Source organism: Schistocerca serialis, chromosome 5 (genome assembly GCF_023864345.2).
Source record: "Schistocerca serialis cubense isolate TAMUIC-IGC-003099 chromosome 5, iqSchSeri2.2, whole genome shotgun sequence".
NCBI classification, from domain to species: domain Eukaryota; kingdom Metazoa; phylum Arthropoda; class Insecta; order Orthoptera; family Acrididae; genus Schistocerca; species Schistocerca serialis.
The window spans coordinates 118,046,776-118,067,304 of NC_064642.1; the positions used below are offsets into that span (position 1 = coordinate 118,046,776).

Below are 20,529 nucleotides of genomic sequence, written 5' to 3' on the forward strand. Positions count from 1 at the left end.
TTTTCTGAAAAAGGCTTTGGCCAAAAACCAATATGTAAGTGTCTCTTTGTTGCGCCTGTCCACAACTCAGTGTGCCATCTTTATGGTCAGTAGCGATTTATCTTTTCCTTATATTGCTGATATTCCAACTTAGATTTTGCATTGTTTAATAAAAACATCTTTTCAAATCAAAATTTATTTCTACAAGAGAGAGCATTTCTTAAACTATTTTTCTACATATCTGCCACCATTGTTCAGACATGTGCCACAGTGGGGAATCAACTTATCTACACCCTCTTCATAGAAAGGTGTCACCAGTAAGACAGTTGCTGCTGAACTCAATTTTTGCATTGTCATCACCGTTAAAGTGCCTTCCTCCAAAATCACGCTTCGAATACAAGAATAAGTGGTAGTCAGAAGGTGCAAGATCAGAGCTGTGTGGTAGGTGAATGAACAGTTCCCAACTGAATTGCAGAAGAAAGTTTTGAGTGACACCAGTAGAATGGTGATGGGCTTTGTCATAAAACAACACAATGTCTTGACTGAACGTTCTATGCCTTTGTTTTGAACTGCGTGCTGAGGTTTTGTCAGTGTTTCACAGAATCATACAGAGTTGATAGTTTCACCTCTGCAAAAGAACTCAGCAAACAGAAAAGTCACAAAAAATGGTATTCAATAGTAGCTGTCTTCACAGGCAGCATCTTTCTATGAAAAAGACAATGAAAAGTCAATTTCCTGCTACGACAAATGTTTCAGCAATGGTGACAACTACACACATCAAAAAAGGTTTTGCATCACCCCGGTTTCCAGAACTCGTGAAGATAGGTGTTGACTGTGGATATTGTATCACAGACACAGTCCCTTTGACTGTTCAGAGATGTTACTAAACCTGCCCAAAGATGTAAACAACCATGCATGAGTGGTGCCCATTAGACGGAGGGCGTCTGGCAGCTGATCAGTTCCAGTCATTCCACCAGGAAGGAGGTACACAGCTCGTGTTGTCTGTATTATAGCCATGCCTAGATGGTCAATACAGCAGTCTGATCACATCCGCATTGTCAGGAAGGGCTCTCAACAAGGGAAGTGTCCAGGCATCTCGGAGTGAACCAAAACGATGTTGTTTGAACATGGAGGAGATACAAAGAGACAGGAACTGTCGATGATATGGCTCGTTCAGGCCATCCAAGGGCTGCTACTGCAGTGGATGACCACTATCTATAGATTGTGGCTTGGAGGAATTCTGAAAGCAATGCCACCATGTTGAATAATGCTTTTTGTGCAGCCACAGGACGTCGTGTTATGACTCAAACTGTGAGCAACAGGCTGCATGATGTGCAGCTTCACTCCCGACGTGCACGTCGAGGTCCATCTTTGCAACCATGACACAATGCAGCGTGGTACCGATGGGCCCAACAACGTGCCGAATGGACCACTCAGGATTGGCATCATGTTCTCTTCACCAATGAGTGTCGCATATACCTTCAACCAGACAATCATTGGAGACATGTTAGGAGGCAACCCGGTCAGGCTGAATGCCTTAGACACACTGTCCAGCAAGTGCAGCAAGATGGAGGTTCCCCGCTGTTTCAGGGTGGCATTATGTGGGGCTGACATATGCCGCTGGTGGTCATGGAAGGCATCGTAACGGCTGAAAGATACATGAATGCCATCCTCCAACCGATACTGCAACTATATTGGCGAGGCATTAGTCTTCATGGATGACAATTCATGCCCCCATCATGCACATCTTGTGAATGACTTCCTTCAGGATAACAACATCGTTCAACTGGAGTGGCCAGCATGTTCTCCAGACATGAACATTATCTAACATTCCTGGGATAGATTAAAAAGGGCTGTTTATGGACGACGTGGCCCACCAACCACGCTGAGGGATCTATGCTGAATCACCATTGAGGAGTGGGACAATATGGACCAACAGTACTTTGATGAACTTGGGGATAGTATGCCATGACAAATACAGGCATGCATCAATGCAAGAGGATGTGCTACTGGGTATTAGAGGTACCAGTGTGTATAGCAATCTGGACCACCACCTCTGAATGTCTCACTGTATGGTGGTACAACGTGCAATGTATGGTTTTCACGAGCAATAAAAAGGGTGGAAATGATGTTTATGTTGATCTCTATTCCAATTTTCTGTACAGGTTCCACAACTCTTGGAACCAACGTGGTGCAAAACTTTTTCCGATGTGTGTATATAGAAAAATAGTTTAAGAAATGCTCATTCCTGTAAAAATAAATTTTTGTTTGAAAAAAATTTTATTCTTTCACTTTCACTCTCTGAACTTTACATTTACCAGTTTCTTCTCCTCCTGCCTATTGTCATACCCACTCCAGATTTGAGACCATTACTTTCTTCATTTAAGCTGAAGTATCATTCCCCCCTCCTGTGCCCACAGAGATACACACAAAAGCCAAGTAACACTCATCACTCTTACTACGTGCCAGTCTATCACTTTACACTTCCTCTAAATGATGAAAGACAATTTATCTTTATTTACAAATTAATTCCATATTTCAGAAAGTTGAGTTTATTATGTTACATCATGTTATGATTATCCTCCTTTGTTTTTCTCCAGTATTATGCTTTAGTCTGTTACTCAATCTGATTTACTCTCTACATTAAATCTCTGTACTCTTAATGTACCATTTTTCTCATGAGATTTGTTTAGAACATAAATAAAGTCATTAGTTCCATAAGCCTGAGATTCAAAATTGTTTCTTGTTGCCAAAGATAAGTATATGGACACCATGTTCAGTGAGTAATGACTGTAGTAAGCTCTATCAAAACTGTGGCTTTATATGCTTATGTCTTTTTAAGATCTGTCTAGAGCATCTACTTTCAGGTGTTGGTAACAGAAAACCAGGTGTTGAGTTCAACATATTCATGGACCCTGAAGCAGCAAGCATAGTTTTCAGTTCATTAGCTGAGAATACATCGGAAAGCAAACAAGTCTTATTAACACCATGGGAAACAGTTAATATGAGAAACTATATCACAATGGTAAGTAGTCACACATATAAAAAGTGCCAAATTTTACTCATATTTATCATATGCTTGTCCTCACAGTAAATGCTCCTCCCCACAGATCGAGGGTAGAAAAGTTAATGTGTTATTAGTAACCTGCAGGGGTGTCCATATTAAGGTCCCAAATTAGTACCACTTATTGAAGGTTATAATGCCCAGATAGTATTTGGATTGATTGATTGATTGATTTCTTTATTAATCCATGTAACAATTTACATTGTGTGGATTTCGTCAGCAAAATCATATACAATACAATATACCTACAATTATACACATAAAATTAGTATTTACACATTTTTGAGGTATCTTAAATTAGTTTTATATCCTTGTGTAATTTTCTTATAGTACTGTACAATTTTTGATTACATATCATAATAATTTCCTCAAGTATTACAATGCAGGCTACTTTAATTACACTACATGTTTTAATTCAGATAGTCCGTTACTGCGTAATAACTTTTATTTAATAAAAAAAATTTTAGTTTTGTTTTGAACTGTCCGATTGTGTCAATATCTCTTATTTTTTGGGGTAATTTATTATATAATTTAACAGCATTGTACAACAAGCTCTGCTGAGTTTTAACTTTATTTTTCCTCTCTAGATGCAGATTGAATTGGTTTCTAGTTTCATAGCTGTGTACTAATGAATTTTTCATATAGCAGTCAATATTTTTTTTTACATACATAACACTTTGAAAAATGTATTCACAGGGGACAGTTAGGATTTCCAGCTTTTGGAAATGTTCAAGGCAGTGAGCCCTACTGCCACTCTTGGTTATTATACGAATTGCTCTTTTTTGTAATTTGAAAACTATTTGAATATTTTTACTGTTGACTCCCCAAAATATTATTCCATAGGTAATAACAGAGTGGATATAAGAAAAGTACACAGATCTGACACATGTAGTATCACAAACTGCAGTCAGCATTCTCAGAGCATAGCATGCTGTAGCGATTCTGTTACTAAGTATTTTAATATGTTCTTCCCACTTTAACTGACTGTCAACATGCATACCAAGAAATTTTGTGTAGTCTACACATTCTATAGTTTCATTGTTTAACTTAAAGTTGTTAAAGTGTGGTTTTTTGCAGACATAGAAGTTAACAGCATTTGTTTTTTTTAAGATTTAGTGTTAATTTATTATTGGATGCCCACTCACGTACACTGTTTAGTGTTTGTTCGGCTTTTTCTTTTAGTGCATCTGGTGATTTGTCACTGATTAGAACATTTGAGTCATCTGCAAACAATATTGTTTGTCCATGCTTGATGCTCTGTGGGAAGTCGTTTATGTAAATGAGGAATAGTACTGGGCCAAGGACACTACCCTGTGGGACACCTATATTTACATAATTTGGGTCTGAAGTATACTTTACAATATAGTTTGAGCAACTTGAAATATGTGAGATTTCAGTTATCTGTCTTCTATTTTTTAGATATGACTGGAACCACTTTTTCACAAGTCCCCTAATTCCAAGTTCATCTAACTTATTTAACAATATGTTGTGGTCTACTGTATCAAACGCTTTAGTTAGATCAAGAAATATACCTGTTGTGTAGTTCCCTTTATCTAATGCTTCTAGAATGTGTTTTGTGAGGTGTGCTGTTGCTGATTCTGTGCTTTTCCCTGATCGAAATCCAAACTGGTCAACAGACAGTAAGTTGTATTTATTTAAATAATTGATTAGCCTATCTTTCATAATAGTTTCTAATATTTTTGCAAAGCATGATAGTAGAGAAATTGGCCTATAATTTTCAATTATTCCTGCATCACCTTTTTTGAAGAGAGGTAGTAATTTCGCATATTTTAAATAGTCTGGAAAGTAGCCCTGCTTGAAAGATTGATTTATAATATCAACTAAAAGCGAAGTAGGCTCTTGATACAGTCCTTAATTATAAAAATGGGGACTTCATCCAGACCAGCTGAGTTTTTGTTTTTCAGTTTGCTGACTGCTTTATAGACTTCTTCCTGTGTTGTAGGGAATAACACCATTGAGTGTGATACACCATTATTTGGCTTTTTGACCTGAGGGGCTGTTAGAAAATTTTCCTGTAATTTTATTCCTATGCTACTAAAATAATCATTTATATAGTTTGCCAAATATATTGGGTCTTTTATTAAAGTCCCTTCCTCTTTGATTTTCAAGTTTGACAGATTGATTTTCCTGGTACCAGTTTCCTGCTTCACAATCTTCCATACTGCCTTATTTTTGTTTTCAGCAGAGTGCACTATTTTGGAGTTATGAGCTCTCTTTGCTGCAAACAATATTTTCCTATATGTTTTCCTATATCTTTTATAAAAGAGTGAGAAAGCAGGATTAGTTTGGCTGTGTTTAATGGAGCTCAGGTACTTTAGTGTTTCAGATGATTTTTTGATTCCTTTTGTGACCCACTTGCTTTTTCCTGCTGTTGGTTATGGACATAATACTTTAGGAAATGTTTCTTCAAAATTTAATTTAAACAATGTCATGAAATTTTTGAATTTTTCATTTGCATCTACCTCTGAGTATACTGAGTCCCATGTTTGTCCTGCTATCTGTTTGGCAAACTCATGTCTATTTTTTTTAGAAAAAATTCGTCTGTAAATATGCATTTTCTTTGTTTCTTCTGGAGCCACTTTTATATTAATGATTTGAGCTGAGTGATCAGATAATCCTAGCTCTGCTATCACCACCTTACAGTTTTCTTTGCCTAAATCTGTTAATACCTGATCAACAGCTGTCTTTGAGTATTTTGTTATTCTGGTTGCACTGTTAACCATTGGAACTAAATTGAAACTTTGAGCAAGACTTTGTAATGAGTCCCATGTAGAATCAGGATTCAGTTTATCCACATTTAGGTCTCCACATATGAGAATGTGGTTCTTTGGAGTGGATATCTTGTCAAGAACATGATTAAGTTTGGAGAAAAAGATATTGAAGTCTCCACTAGGAGATCTGTATATACATAAGATAATCAAATTCCTACACCTGTATTGGTCCCTGATTTCAACTGCTGTCAGTTCAAAATGTTGCTCTTCACTGATTACACATAAATCGCTTCTGGTCTTATACTGATAATTTTGTTTTACATAAATACAACATCCTCCACACTTCATAGAAGTCCTACAGTATGCACACGCACAGAAAGATGGTTGAAACCAGAAGAGAATACCAATGAAATCCTAAATTCAGGCTGGAATATTTATTGTAAGAATAGCAACAATGTAGGAAAAGATTGTAAGTAGCAATCTGTCTTGCTACTTACTGTAAAGAAGACATGTCAAGTTGCAGACAGGCACAATTAAAAGACATTCACATATTAGATGGACAACTGGGCTAGAAACTAAAATCTAAATTTAACCTTTGTTAGGCCCAAAAGAAGTGAAAGCATTTGTTGACAAATAAACCAAGGATTGAAGTGAAAGCATTTATTGACAAAATAAACTGAGGTTGGAAACTGGTCTCAACTGTGATACACACCATTCATACACACAAGCAAGCACACCTCACACACACATGACCGCCAACTATAGCATCTGGGCCCAAGATGCTGGAGTTCATGTTCATGTGTGTGTGTGTGAGGTGTGCTTCCTTTTAGTGTGTGTGTGTGTGTGTGTGTGTGTGTGTGTGTGTGTGTGTGTGTGTGCATGCGTGTGTGTGTGTCTTTAACTGCTGAAGGCTGTGACTGAAAGCTATATGAGAGTGTCTTTTAATTGTGCCTGTCTATAACTTGACGTGTCTTCTTTATGGTAAGTGTCAATCTGTCTTTTCCTACATTGTTGATATTCCTATCTGGAGTTTCTACTGTAAGGATAGGTTAGCCATCAATGGCAGTGGTGTATTTATTGCAGTGAACGATTTGATACTATCTAGTGAGGTTATCACATATTCTGAATGTGAATTAATATGTGTGAAGTTAACATCAAAGGTCAGTCAAAAATGGTAATCGGTGCTTTTATACACCACCTGTGTCAGGAGCTATAGTGGTAGAGTCTTTAAGAGAGAACTTGCAGAATATTGTTAATAACTTTCTTTAACTTTCCTCCCCATGAAGTTGAAGTTAAATTAATAGTATCTAGTTACTTGAATGGAAACTTCCCTAATATTTTAACACAAGTATCTCTCACACTCCTGGGCATAAATTTACTTACTTTTTTGAATTCTTAAGTCAATAAAACAAAATGATTAGACAGTTACAGTTCATAATCCTACTCTGTCTGCCTCTCGATGTTGAAGTCAGCACCTGGAATAAAATCTCTGTGACTCTGTACAATTCTGGCAGATGTTGGCTCTGAAAATTCTTAAATGGTCAGAGGCACAATCATACATCATGGGGAAGCTGTATTGGGTGCTATGACATACTCACTCTGCAGCATGGGAATCAGTGTCCAAATTTTGTGTTAATTTCAATAAAAGTCCAAGATTTAATCTCTCAGAATAGAGCATAAATGACTGTGTTGCAGGCTCTACTGATTTCCCAGGATACAAAGTTCCCTACAAGTTATGATACACCAAATAATGTTCTGAGCCACAGACAACGGGAACTTAAAATAATCAAAGAATTAAACGTACCTTTTCCATTCATGACATTATATTTTTCCGTAAATGATTTTTGTAGCTACATTTCTGCATACCCCATCTTCTTGTATGAAATGAAATGTTATCATTATTAATCAAATTACATTCGGTATTCAAAGTGGCAGCTTAGAATAATGGCGCTCATTACAGTTCTGCTGTGATCCTACTCTCTGCAATTCTAAAACAGAAGTAAGTCACTCCACTGTACTTGTAATGTTTCACATTATATCCACAGAGTTTTATAACATGACTTAGAGAAAATCTGCCACTCACAGTTGTAATAAGTCTTTGAGCCATATAAATCACTTGCTCGGTTACGAAAACATTGACAAAAAAGGTCATACTACATTTATTGATCATGCTTTTGTAATAGAGGGATCACTTCTTCTTGCCAGGTATAGATTGGGAGAGTCATGCTATCAGAACTGGCACCAGAGACAGGGACTCACCTAACTTTATTCTGAATTGTTTGTCTGAAAATTACTTTGAGAGAACCAACTCATGAAGGTAATGTCTTAGACCTCATAGCAACAAACATACTTGAACTTCTGAATTGTTTGTCTGAAAATTACTTTGAGAGAACCAACTCATGAAGGTAATGTCTTAGACCTCATAGCAACAAACATACTTGAACTTCTCTAATCTGTTAATATAGAGGAGGATAATAGTGATCATACGGCTGTGATAGCATCTATGACTGAATGTCAAGAAAACTAGGAAAATATTTTGCTTAGCAAAAGTGACAGGATACAAATTGCAGAGTATGAGAGCAGACAACATCACATATTCAGTGCTTGGGATGAAGATGTGGAGCACAAATGGAAAAATTCAAAAGCATTGTTCAATGTGCATTACACAAGTTTGTTTCTAGTAAGGTCTTGAGGGATGGGAAGGAGCCACCATGGTTTAATAGCCATGTCAGAAAACTGCTATATGAATGAAGAGAGCTACATCACAGATTCAAGAGAAGTCAAAACCTAGCTGACAAACAAAAGCTGAACAATGTTAAAATAAGTTTAAGGAGAGCAGTGAGAGAAGTGTTCAATGACTTTGAGAGTAAAATTTTGACAACTGAGAGGTTTTGATCTTACATAAAATCAGTAAGCAGTTCAAAATCACCTATTCTGTCATTCTGTGACCATAATGGCACTGAAACAGAAAATGACAAAGAGAAGGCTGAAATACTGAATTTAGTCTTTCAAAACTTTTTCACTGTGGAAGAATGTAACACGGTCCGTCCTCATACAAATTTTGACACTTACCATAAAGAAGACACGTCAAGTTGTAGACAGGCACAATTACAAGACACTCGCATATAGCATTCAGTCACAGCCTTCTTGTTGTAGACAGGCACAATTACAAGACACTCGCATATAGCATTCAGTCACAGCCTTCATCAGTAAAAGACACACACACACACACACACACACACACACACACACAACAAGCAAGCACACCTCACACACACACACACACACACACACACACACACACACGACCATCAACTCCAGAATCTTGGGCCCAGATGCTGGAGTTGCCGGTCATGTGTGCGTGAGGTGTGCTTGCTTGTGTGTATGAATGGTGTGTATCACAGTTGAGACCAGTGTTCAATCCTCAGTTTATTTTGTCAATAAATGCTTTCACTTCAATTCTTGGTTTATTTGTCAGAGATCTTGCAATACTCAGCTTGCTCTGTTACTTCATGAGATCCACAGTACTTTCAGCAGTAGTGTTCATGCTGATGCAGTGTTCCTCGAATTCAGGAAGGCATCTGACATTGTCTTGTAATGCCGTTTATTGAAAAAAAAATTATAAGCTTACTGATTATCGGGCCACATTGGCGACTTGATTCAAGACTTCCTTGTTCTTAATGAAACAAATTCAACGTATCTAAAGATAATTTTGCGGTACCCAAAGGAAGTGTGATAGGACTGTTACTGTTTACAGTATATATAAATGATCTAGCAGAATATGTCAGAAGCTCTTTAAAGCTGTTCATAGATGATGTGGTTGTCTATTGTCTATAAGTAGGTAGCAATGCCAATGGTGCAGGGACTGGCAATTGATCATGAACATAAACAAATATAACATATTTTGCACACATAGGAAAAGAAATACACTACTGTACTACACTATTGATAAGAAATTTCTGGAAACAGTGACAACTGTAAAATATCTAGGGCTCTCTATCCGGACTAAACTTTAGTGTAATGACCATTTAAAACAAATAGTAGGAAAAGCAAATGTAAGACAGAGATTCATAAGATGATTCTTAAGGAAATTAACCTCAGAAGAGGCTGATAAGGTGTTCGTTCAAATGATGCTTGTGTATTGCTTATCAATCTGGGACCCTTATCAAGTATGACTGATAAAGGAGATACAGACGATCCAACTAAGATTGGTGTGTTTAAACATGGAATAATTAAGTTTGTGCAAGAGTGTTATAGCGATGCTCAACAAACTCCAGTGGCAAGATGCTGCAAGGGAAGCATTGTGCATTACAAAGAGGTTTACTATTGAAATTTTGAGAGAGTACTTTCTGGGAAGGGGAGGACACCATATTACTTCCTCCCACATGTCCCACAAAATGACCACCACAATAAAATTTGAGAAATTAAGAGCTAATACAGAGGCTTATGGACAATCGCTCTTCACACAAGTCATTCACAAATGGAACAGGGATTGGGGAAGGGGGGGGGGGGGGTCAGTTAGCTACCAGAAGTACCCTTTGCCACACACTGTCAGGTGACTTGTGGAGTATTGATGTACATGTAGACATAGGTAGACGTGGATGTCATCTCGGGAAATTGTATTCCAGTCCACATCCACATTTCGTGACAGTTAGCTGCTAATAATGCAGATTTGACTAGGTGTGGATCCATCAAGTCCCACACATGCTCAGTGAGGGACAGGCTATGTGATAATATTCATAGGACAGAGTATTTCCTAGTGTGTAAAGTGAGTGTACAGGCACTGCCTTGCTGGAGAGTACACCTACTTGAAATTATGGGAATATTAACAATAATGGATTGGACAACATAAGAAGAGTAGGAAAACAAAATAGACAGGGGAAGGTCATGCTGTCCTTATCAGTCAGAGGATGTAAGATAGAGCTCCAAAAATTTGCCTTCTCCCTACTGCCCACAGATAAAGATCATAATGGATGTGATCCTTCAGTTTCTCCCATCATAATAGGTGACAAAAATATTCACGAGTGTTTGGCTGGATCTTGGTGTCCAATGGGCATAACATTTTGGGAAATAGTGAAGCTGTGCTGAACAGCTGTGCTGATGAAATCATCATCACACCTGACAATCCCAACTTGTTTGTTTGCCAAGGTTATGTGGTTGCTGGACATATAAATCTGGCTGTAAATCTCTGAATTATTTGTACATTGATTGTAATGCAACTGTTACATTTATCCACTGGATTTACACTGTTGGACATAGATCTTCTGCATATGCATTGATGTTGCTTTCGTATGTTTTCTAATGTCATCTACCTGGCTGTCATTAGGTCATTATCTTCTTTTCTTCTTTTTTCTTAGATTTCAGCAGAAAACTACTTTGTTTTATCTATCATTCATTCACCTGCATATGTGTTAAACCTGTCCCCATTTCATTTTCGTTACAGTCGTAATTGCTTCTTTTAGTCCAGTTTGTTCCTCAATATATTTGTTTGTTTTTCTGCCTCTCCAGTAATTTTAAACATTCATCTCTCATTGACTTGTACTGAGTGAGATTCCACAGTGGGCATTTGTATTTGGGGGGATAGCAGTTCAAATCACTATCCAGATTTAGGTTTTCTGTAGTTTCTTTAAATCACATAATGAAAATACCAGAAAGTTTCCTCAATTTGTTTGTGTACCTTGTCTCTAATGAATTTGTTAGCCACAGGATATTAAGCCCCGAGCATACTTTGCACACTGAACAAACCTCATTTTCTGAATGGCTTTTGCAATAAAGGTCTGTGTCTCACTGTCTGAAGCTAAAACTGGAAAGATACACAGGCTGTGAATCTTCTTTTTCCATACACATCAAAAGCTACTTTGAAAATTATGTTTTGTATAGCAGCCCATTTTTAATCTTCTGACTATTTCTTTTGTTGCCCATATAGGTGTTCTCTTCAACTGCTGTAAACAAAGAACCCCATTAACAGAACCTATGATTTCATTGTTAACTGATCAGTTTTGTTTGCATATTATTTCAGTCTTATAGAAACTGAATTTTCAGTTCTACTCTCAAACTGGGTCTATCAAGTTAGTCCTTTTTTTAGTTAAGGAAATTTATATGCACTAGAAACAAAAGTACAATGTCACCAGAAGAACCAAGGTGGTTCTGGGATGTTTTAGTATCACATATCACTTCATGTTTCTCCAAGTTTGGGGATCTGAGAGTGTCCTGAAGGCTGTTAAAAACAGTTTTGGTGATATGGAACCTGAATGCTTGACTCTTGGTTGAATTTCAAAAGTTCCATGATTTTGATTACTATAATGTAAGCTGTAGCACTGTTATATACATTTTTCAGTACATCATATAGTTGAAATGTTGAGCAGCCAATAGACCCATGAACAAAATTGGAAACATGGCTGAGATTTTGGGCAATGTCCTTACTAAGAGCTAGCTTAATAACTAAAACAAACAAACACACACACACACACACACACACACACACACACACATATGCACACAACACAACACATTGACCTGGTTGAATAAAATAAAAAAGTGTTGAATCTCAACTTTTGATAGAAAATGACTGGGTTTGAACTCAGATAGTATAAGACTTTGAAGAATAAACAGATCTAATTACTGAGCCCTTGTACCTAAAATTTTTATAGTCATACGTCAAATTTGTATTCTGCTTTGTTGTCAGTTTCATGTTCCATGGATCATATTGCACGATAAATTGTAATTATTTGGAGTAAGTCATTTTACATTCACATCACAAACTAATTTTTAATTATGGCTTTATGCTGAATGTTTATAAGTTTTTTTTAACTTTATTACACTTTATTTTTATTTTTTAATGTGTAGCTGTGAGTTTGTAATTCCTACTCGCCACCTTTTATACATTACAATAACAGAAATTCTTCTACAGAATAGGAGTTGTCAAGGAGAAGCTTTTTCATTTTGTTTTTAAATTTTACTTTGCTGTCTGTCAGACAATTTTATCATTGGGCAAATGTACAAAAATTTTTATTGCAGCATTGTGCACCCTGTTTTGTATTAAAGACATCCTTAAATGGAGTAATAAATATCCTTTTCCCCTTCTGGCATTGTAGTTATGTACATCACTGTTCCTTTGGAACTGTAGTGGATTATGTACAACAAATTTCCCTGAGGAAATGTATTGCAAAGCAGTAGTCAGAATGCTCAATTCCTTAAACAAATGTCTACAAGATGATCACGGGTGAGCATCATATATTATCCTTACAGCATGCTTTTGAGCAATGAAGACTTTTTCTCTTAAAATTAGTTACCCCAGAGCATTATTCCATATGACATTATTGAATGAAAATATGCAAAATACATCAACTTACTGATTTGTCTTTCACCATGTTTAGCAATGGTTCTAAGTGCAAATGTGGGTGAACTAAGTTGTTTTACGTGCTCCAACATGTGCTTTCTCCAGTTTAAATTCTCATCAATATGGATGCCTAAGAATTTTTAAGTTTACTCCCTATTTATTATTTCCTCGCCATGTGCTACACTTATCAATGTTGTAGTACTCCTAGATGTGCAGAACTGAATAAGCTGTGTCTTTTTAAAATCGAGGGTGAAACCATTCACAGAAAATCAGTCAGTGACACTTTTAAGAACATTGTTTACCAGTTCTTCTGTTTCTGTATGTATGCTTCGATTGATTACAATATTTGTGTCATCTGCAAAAAGAAGTAATTATGCTTGTTGCTTATTAGACAGAAAATCGTTCACATATATGAGGAACAATATTGGACCTAAGACTGAGCGTTGAGAACCCCATATGTGATTCTCAGTAGAGTCAATCTTCTAAAACCCAAATTGTGATTCACTAAGGGTATTATTGTTGCCAAGGTGAGACACTATTCCAAAATATATCACCTTCTTGAAAATTATGGAAAATGGTGTCAGCATTGAAACAGGTCATTAGCTGTTGACATCTCTCTTGTCACCTTTCTTAAAAAGGGTTTAACAATGGTATATTTCAGTCTCTCTGGAAAAATGCCTTGAGTTAGTGATGCATTACGTATTTCATATACAACTGGGCTTATTATATGGGAACAAATTTTTAGTGCTCTATTGGAAACACCACCAAAACCAAATGAGCTTTCATTTTTGACAGAATGTATAATTCTCTTGTTTTCAGAAGGAGACGTTGGTGATCCATTCATATGATTGAATTTTATGAAAGTTACTTTTTCCATATACTGCTCTGATTTTTCTCTTGACCTGTTTTCCCTATGCTTTCTTCTATGTTTAAAATATGACTATTAAATATATTTGCTACATATGACTCATCATAAACAGCCCTTCCATTCAGTTCAATACCATTGTTATCCTGTTCTGTGGCTGCTTATACCATCTCTTGTTTCACTACATTACATATACTCTTAAGTCTGTTGTCAGAATAACTGACTTCAGACATTATGTGCATTTATTTGATTTTTTAAAATAACGTTTCTTAGTAAATTTGAGCAGTTTTTGTACTGTGCAACTGAAATATGATATCCTGGCTAAGACACAAAGTTGAAATATGCTCACTATTTTTTATTTACTTAAATTTGGCATATTTCGTGGCAGTACCTTTTCCGTTAGATGTTTACAAGGCGATATTGGTCTTGGCTTCAGTTGTCTAGTGGAAGTATGATTCCACAATTGCAGTTTTGTCGGCTGCAGAAATGACCTGGTTCAATGCGTTTGCCTCATTTTTGGTGCTTCAAATACCATTTCTTCGAATGTAGTTTCTTCCTAAAGTTTATATAAAAAACGATAGTTTTTTTCTTTCTGTTCACTAACAAATTGTTTATGACGGTGACCTGCACATTGTTCTACCATCAACACACACCAAGAGTTAACTGCCGACTGACTATAGTCAAAGACGACTCCAGTGTCAAAAACATTTTACACAACACACAAGCTTCCACTTGTAATCAGTCTCTTTGCTATTCTTCAACACATTTACTAATAGTAATCAATATGCTGTCACTCTCAAAAATATAAGTAAATTAACATAAGATAAGGCAAATTACAATAAAAAAATTCTGACAAAAAATATAAGAAAACATTTACAATTTGGTATCGACAAATCCGGTAGAAAATAACACACCTCCCAGATCCATTACGCAACTACTGCAGGATCTCTATTTGTTCTTGACAACAGATACATTCTCTTTTCCTTTCAAAAGGTACTTTAATCCCTCTAGTGAGCTATGGTTTTTCACATGGTTGTTTAATTTCCTTTCTGATTAGCATATATGGAAAGCTATTTTTAGCTAATGATATGAATTTATCATGGACAGATTAAATTTTATGTTAGCATTTGGTTCATTACAATTTCATTCCAGATCATCTCTTGTAAACTATACCTCAAAACATTTGTCCTGGAGCCATATTTGTCCTAGAGCCATCAACTATTCTGATTTCCACTGAGGAGTATCCATCCTGTAAAGAACTAGTTCTTTATCCCAACTAACTGTTCATTGTGATCAGAGAGAACATTTGTTACTTGGTAAACAGTTCCATTGAAACTTCGTTTATACGTTTTTCAATGGACTACAGAAAAAGAAACGTGTAAGTGTGAAAAATGTATATATAAAATATAGCACCATACTATCAAATTAATTTGTAAACACAAATGAAAAATCCAGTAAATAAAAAGTTACATTCTACAACATGTTATATAGGCTTACTAGGTACCATACTTAACAAAGATATAAAGAAAAATGTAAACCTCTACACATAAGAAAACGCCATTTCATAAAAAAGTCCATAATTTTTGCTTGTTTTTCTTTGATTAGGCAATAGCATGCACTATACCCTTAAAAACGTGATAACTCTGTCATTATTTCATCAGAAAAATTGTAGCGCATAACAAATTGTTTGATTATTTCTAACACATTTACTGCATCGTTAAACGTCACGGAGGAATGCTGAGGCTCTTCTGTATCACCCCTCACAGTCAGTTTCTTGCTATGGGAGCTGCAAGTTGAGGATGTAAAGTCACATGAAAATCCCTTTGGGAATGGATGAGAGTACATTTCAATATCTGCTCAAGAAAGCGGCTCCTCATATTATGAAGCTGAACACTCCCCTCGGAAATGCTACATCTGCGCAAGACAGACTTACCATAATACTGTGATTTCTAGTTACTCTAGTTTACAGTACTGGTATAGCACTCAGTGCTGCAGTGCACATTGATGAAAACAATACCAGAACCGTTTGAAGCTATTTGTAATGCACTGAAGGTGGAATATGTGAAGACAAATAAATTTAATACGTACTGCAGTCATGAAAAATTTTTATTTCCACAGAAGTTGTAGATTTTCTCCTTTATATTCTTGGGGGTATATCCTGGCCATACTTCACAGCTAATAGCATCCACAATTTTTATTATAGGTCTCATTTTTTATTCTGTTTTTGTATTCAGTAAGTCATAAGCTACACAGTGCTTCGTCAGCCTCAAATATTTCTATCAATTTCGTTATAAATTTCGTTTTATATGCTATGCACCATGTAAATTTGGGAGTCATATTGATAAACATTGTGGGTCAGACAGCTGCAGCGATGCTAGTGCTCCAAGCAGTTGATTTCCCCATGCAGTAAACAAGAAGAACACTTCCTTTCATCAGATCTAAGGCAAGGTGCTAGATTTGATCAAAGAAAATTTGACCAATGCCTAACTTTGACAAAGTTCCTTATTACACTATCAAATTTTATTATAGTCTATTATCGGCCTTACCAATCCACTATTGGCAACCCAATCTGAAACACTGCATCATAACTTGTGCACACCGTGGATATTTTGCTGGGAAAAAAATCACACATATAAATGAAGTTTTACTGTATTTTCTTGGTTTGACCTTCACCAAGGAATACATTATCAATTGGAATCCTAATTTCTTTATCCAACTGTGTTGGAATGTTAATTACTGAGATCAAAGTATAGGATCAAAATAAGATTTCCAGATCATTTTCCCTATCAGAACCCTTTGGAAAATCTACATTGAAGTATCATAGGTTATTAAATGCTTGCTGCTTTCTGACAGCTAGCACAGTAAGGAATCCAGACTCCTCATAAAAAGTTCAAAATATCACAGTGGGGTTTATATACAGTATATACAGGATGTACTAGTCAAAGATGTGTAAAAAAAGGCACCTTGGAGCATGATGCTTGCCGATAATGTTGTAATCCATGAACCCACCCAGGAGGCACTTCAAGACCAGCTTGAACAGTGGAGAAAAGCTCTAGAGGAAAGGGAAATGAGAATTAGCTGGGTGAAAACAGAGTATATGTGTACAAAGGATGCCAAAGATATATATATTAACCTGCAAGGAGAACAACTGACGCTGGTCAAGAAATTTAAATACCTAGGCTCTTACATGCAAAGTGATGGAGGACTGGAGGCCGAAATACAGAACAGGATAAATAGTGGATGGATGAACTGGAGGAAACTGAGCAGAGTACTGTGTGATAAGAAGGTTAGCTGCAGAATGAAAGAAAAGCTTTACAAGGCTGTGGTGAGGCCTGTGATGCTGTATAGTGCAGAATGAGTGGGGTGACATGAAAGGATATACTAAGAAATGAGTACATCAAGGGAACAGTGAAAGTAGGGCCATAGGGAAGTTGATCCAAGAAAATAGACTAAGATGATATGGACATGTGCAGAGAAGAGGGGAGTACTACATGGGGAGAAGAGTTGAAGACCTAGAAATTGAAGGATCAAGGAGAAGAGGAAAACCGAAACTGAGATGGAAAGACAAGGTAGCAGGGGACCTACGGGAGAAAGGATGGCTCAGAGAAGACACACTGGATAGGCATTAATGGAAGAGAAGGGTCCAGCAAAGCAACACTGACCCCACATGACGTGGGAAAAGGCTGAGATGATGATGATGTTTATATACAGTGAAAATTGAACCATTTTTCAGTATTAATTCTCAAGTACACACTTATATGTGCTGATCGCTACAAAATCTACTTGTCTCAATATTTTTAAACTTCTGTTCCATCTTAATGTATGTACCAACACCTCCTTTTTCTCGTATTAGTTCTGCATGAGTAAGCTGATAGAGTGCAATATTTTATATGTAATTTATTTAACCCTGTGGTTATATGGTGCTTAGATAGGATGTCTATGTTTTCAGAGCTGTCTAAATTTTCCAAACAGACAAGAAGCTCTTCTACCTTATTACCCAATCCTCTAATATTTTGATGAAATAAGCTAAATTTATTTTTCTGTGCATACTTAAGCATTTTGTGGGGCTCTTCTATTATTGTGAATTCTTTCAAAACAAGGTGCCTGAATCCTGATTCTAACCTAAAAAAGATGCATCTCTGACACCAGTAACCACAGAGATCTTGCTTGGTGTGATGGTGCCCCCTGTATATTATCTGCAATAAGCTCAGTCAACCTACCTTTCCCTCTCTTATTCATGTGTAGGCCATGTCTAGAATAACCTCATCTCCCAACTGTAGCAACAGGCACTGCACTCAAATGAGATATCATTTCAGTCAGCAGTAGCCTGCTGAACTCAGTGTTCACCCAGGGCTCATCACGGCACTGCAGGAACTTCACAAAACTCACATTTGTGCATGTAGTTGCTACTCCAGTTTCTTCGAGGTCATCCCTATGAGCTCTAGAAACAATGGCACTGGTACCCCAAAGTAACTTAATTTTATGTTAATGAACTATGGATCAAAATAAAACACAAACTATTGATTCAATAATTCATTCTTCATGCTACACCAAAACATCATTCTCATTAAATACGCAAAGACCACAAAAAAAGTATAAAAATAAACTGTCAAGTTCTATAGTGTATTTTCATCCTAAAGGAAAATTCTGAAAATGCTGTAACAGTCACTGACTGGAAATATTTGTTTATTCAATTATCTATTTTGATCTTTTTTTTTTTTTTTATCTTCAGACTGATCTAAATACAGAAACATGTAGAAAAATGTACACAATGGTAGGCTATCAACTGCAATAAGCAATACCATAATGCACTTAGACTGAAAAGTTGGCAAAGTGAAGTTAACAGAAAAACTGATCAAAATGTATAGCCATATGTGGCATTGTCACAGAGTAAATTCATGATAAAATACATGTCCCCTAAAGTTGGGTCATCGCTTGCATACTGTGCTTACAACATCAGTGCAAACAGCTGAGGGGGCATGGCAGCTACATATCATTGGCTGACTGCAGTTTACAATGGTGTAACACAAATTTAGAAATGTAATCTTAGACTATGTCTGCACACAACTTAATTGAATACCTTAAAATTCAATTAAAAGGGCTTTATAGTCATGAGTCAAAAGGGAAATATCAGTTTAAATTCTAAGGGGAACTGCAAATAAGTGTATGTGCCATACACATTACAATAAAGTTAACTGACAGCAATTGTCAAATGATAAAAAAACTGTGGGCACAGTGGGAATACCTAAAACAGAACTGAGGAACTGCTGGCAGCACAAGGTGAAGACATTATTAAAATGGACAGAAAGAGAAATAAAATTAATAAAAGCACCAAGACTAAATAAAAGTATGACAAAAACCTATAGTTAAAATCATAAAAAGTTAAATTCTAGGATTTAATAAAAGATAGTTGATTTTTTATCAAGCCATTCATTCCAGCCACTAATTAAGAAACTAATTATTGTGTTACTTTTGCACCATCGCAATACATTGCTTTTTAAAATTGGAGCATGAAATTTTAAACCTTAATTTAAAAATAATTATAAAATAAAAGAACTAATGAACTAAAATGCAATAAAGAGGATAAGTGGTATATTATATTCAGTATTTAAGGAAATATATGTTTCCCACCTGTATATTTTATCTCCAAAATAGTAAATTTGTGAATATATCAATTTAAATACTTAAATGAAACAAAATAGTCATAACAAATCATATTTTTTCTAAAGAAACAAGACACCTTAATAATAATTAACATTTCTTTTCTACAATTAATTCTATAACAATTATGAAACCTCAACTATGAATTAATTGTAAACCAACCTACAATGATATTAGGAAAATAAATACAAAAACTTTGATTTGACACAAAAGATACACTGAATAAAATTTGTTTTATTGAATTTAAATCATTTATAGTATTTTATAATCCACAAGCACTAAAACTATAGTAAAAAATTCAGTTATAGAAAGTAGAGGCTACTATGACACAAATTCATTAACATCATTTTTCTACATAAAAAATGAGTAATCAAGATATCCTAATTCGCACAGAACAGTTTTCAGTGCAAGTGAAATATTACACTCACGTGTCATGCTGCAGCACCAGTACAATGTGGTCAGGTGAGATGATGTAACCATGTGACTGAGTGCATTTTTGTATTAATTAGCTCTGAAGGAGGAGATTGTCTTACAGTTTAGCTATGTTTACAGTGTCACTGTCTCAAATTTATGATAAACTGAACTTTTATTTCTTCAGTACCTATATTCCACTCAGGACTTCCCATTACCATATTTCTTCAGCACACAAATGAAGAATAAATGCCTCATTTCAAGAGGGCACTTAGTACATATTTAGTTGAAACTGAGACAAAAATTTTCTCAAAATCTATAAATTCCTGTAGCATTGGTAATTCATACTAACTGCTATATTCAATAATATTGTTCACAAAACTGCAAATGATACACTGAGCTATTTCTGCCCCATTCCTCAGTTAAAATATTTTTTTCCCTTTTTTTCTTTCTAGGGAGTTCTTTCAACAATTATAAA

At 35.9% G+C, this 20,529-nt stretch overlaps 1 protein-coding gene across 1 annotated transcript in view; it reads left to right on the top strand.

Moving 5' to 3' along the window:
• Positions 1 to 20,529, top strand: part of LOC126481391 (uncharacterized) — a 121,013-nt gene that overhangs the window by 85,081 nt on the left and 15,403 nt on the right. Inside the window, exon 5 of the mRNA XM_050105116.1 lies at positions 2,847 to 3,004. Coding sequence (XP_049961073.1) covers positions 2,847 to 3,004 — 158 coding nt within the window. The remainder of the gene's footprint in view (positions 1 to 2,846; positions 3,005 to 20,529) is intronic.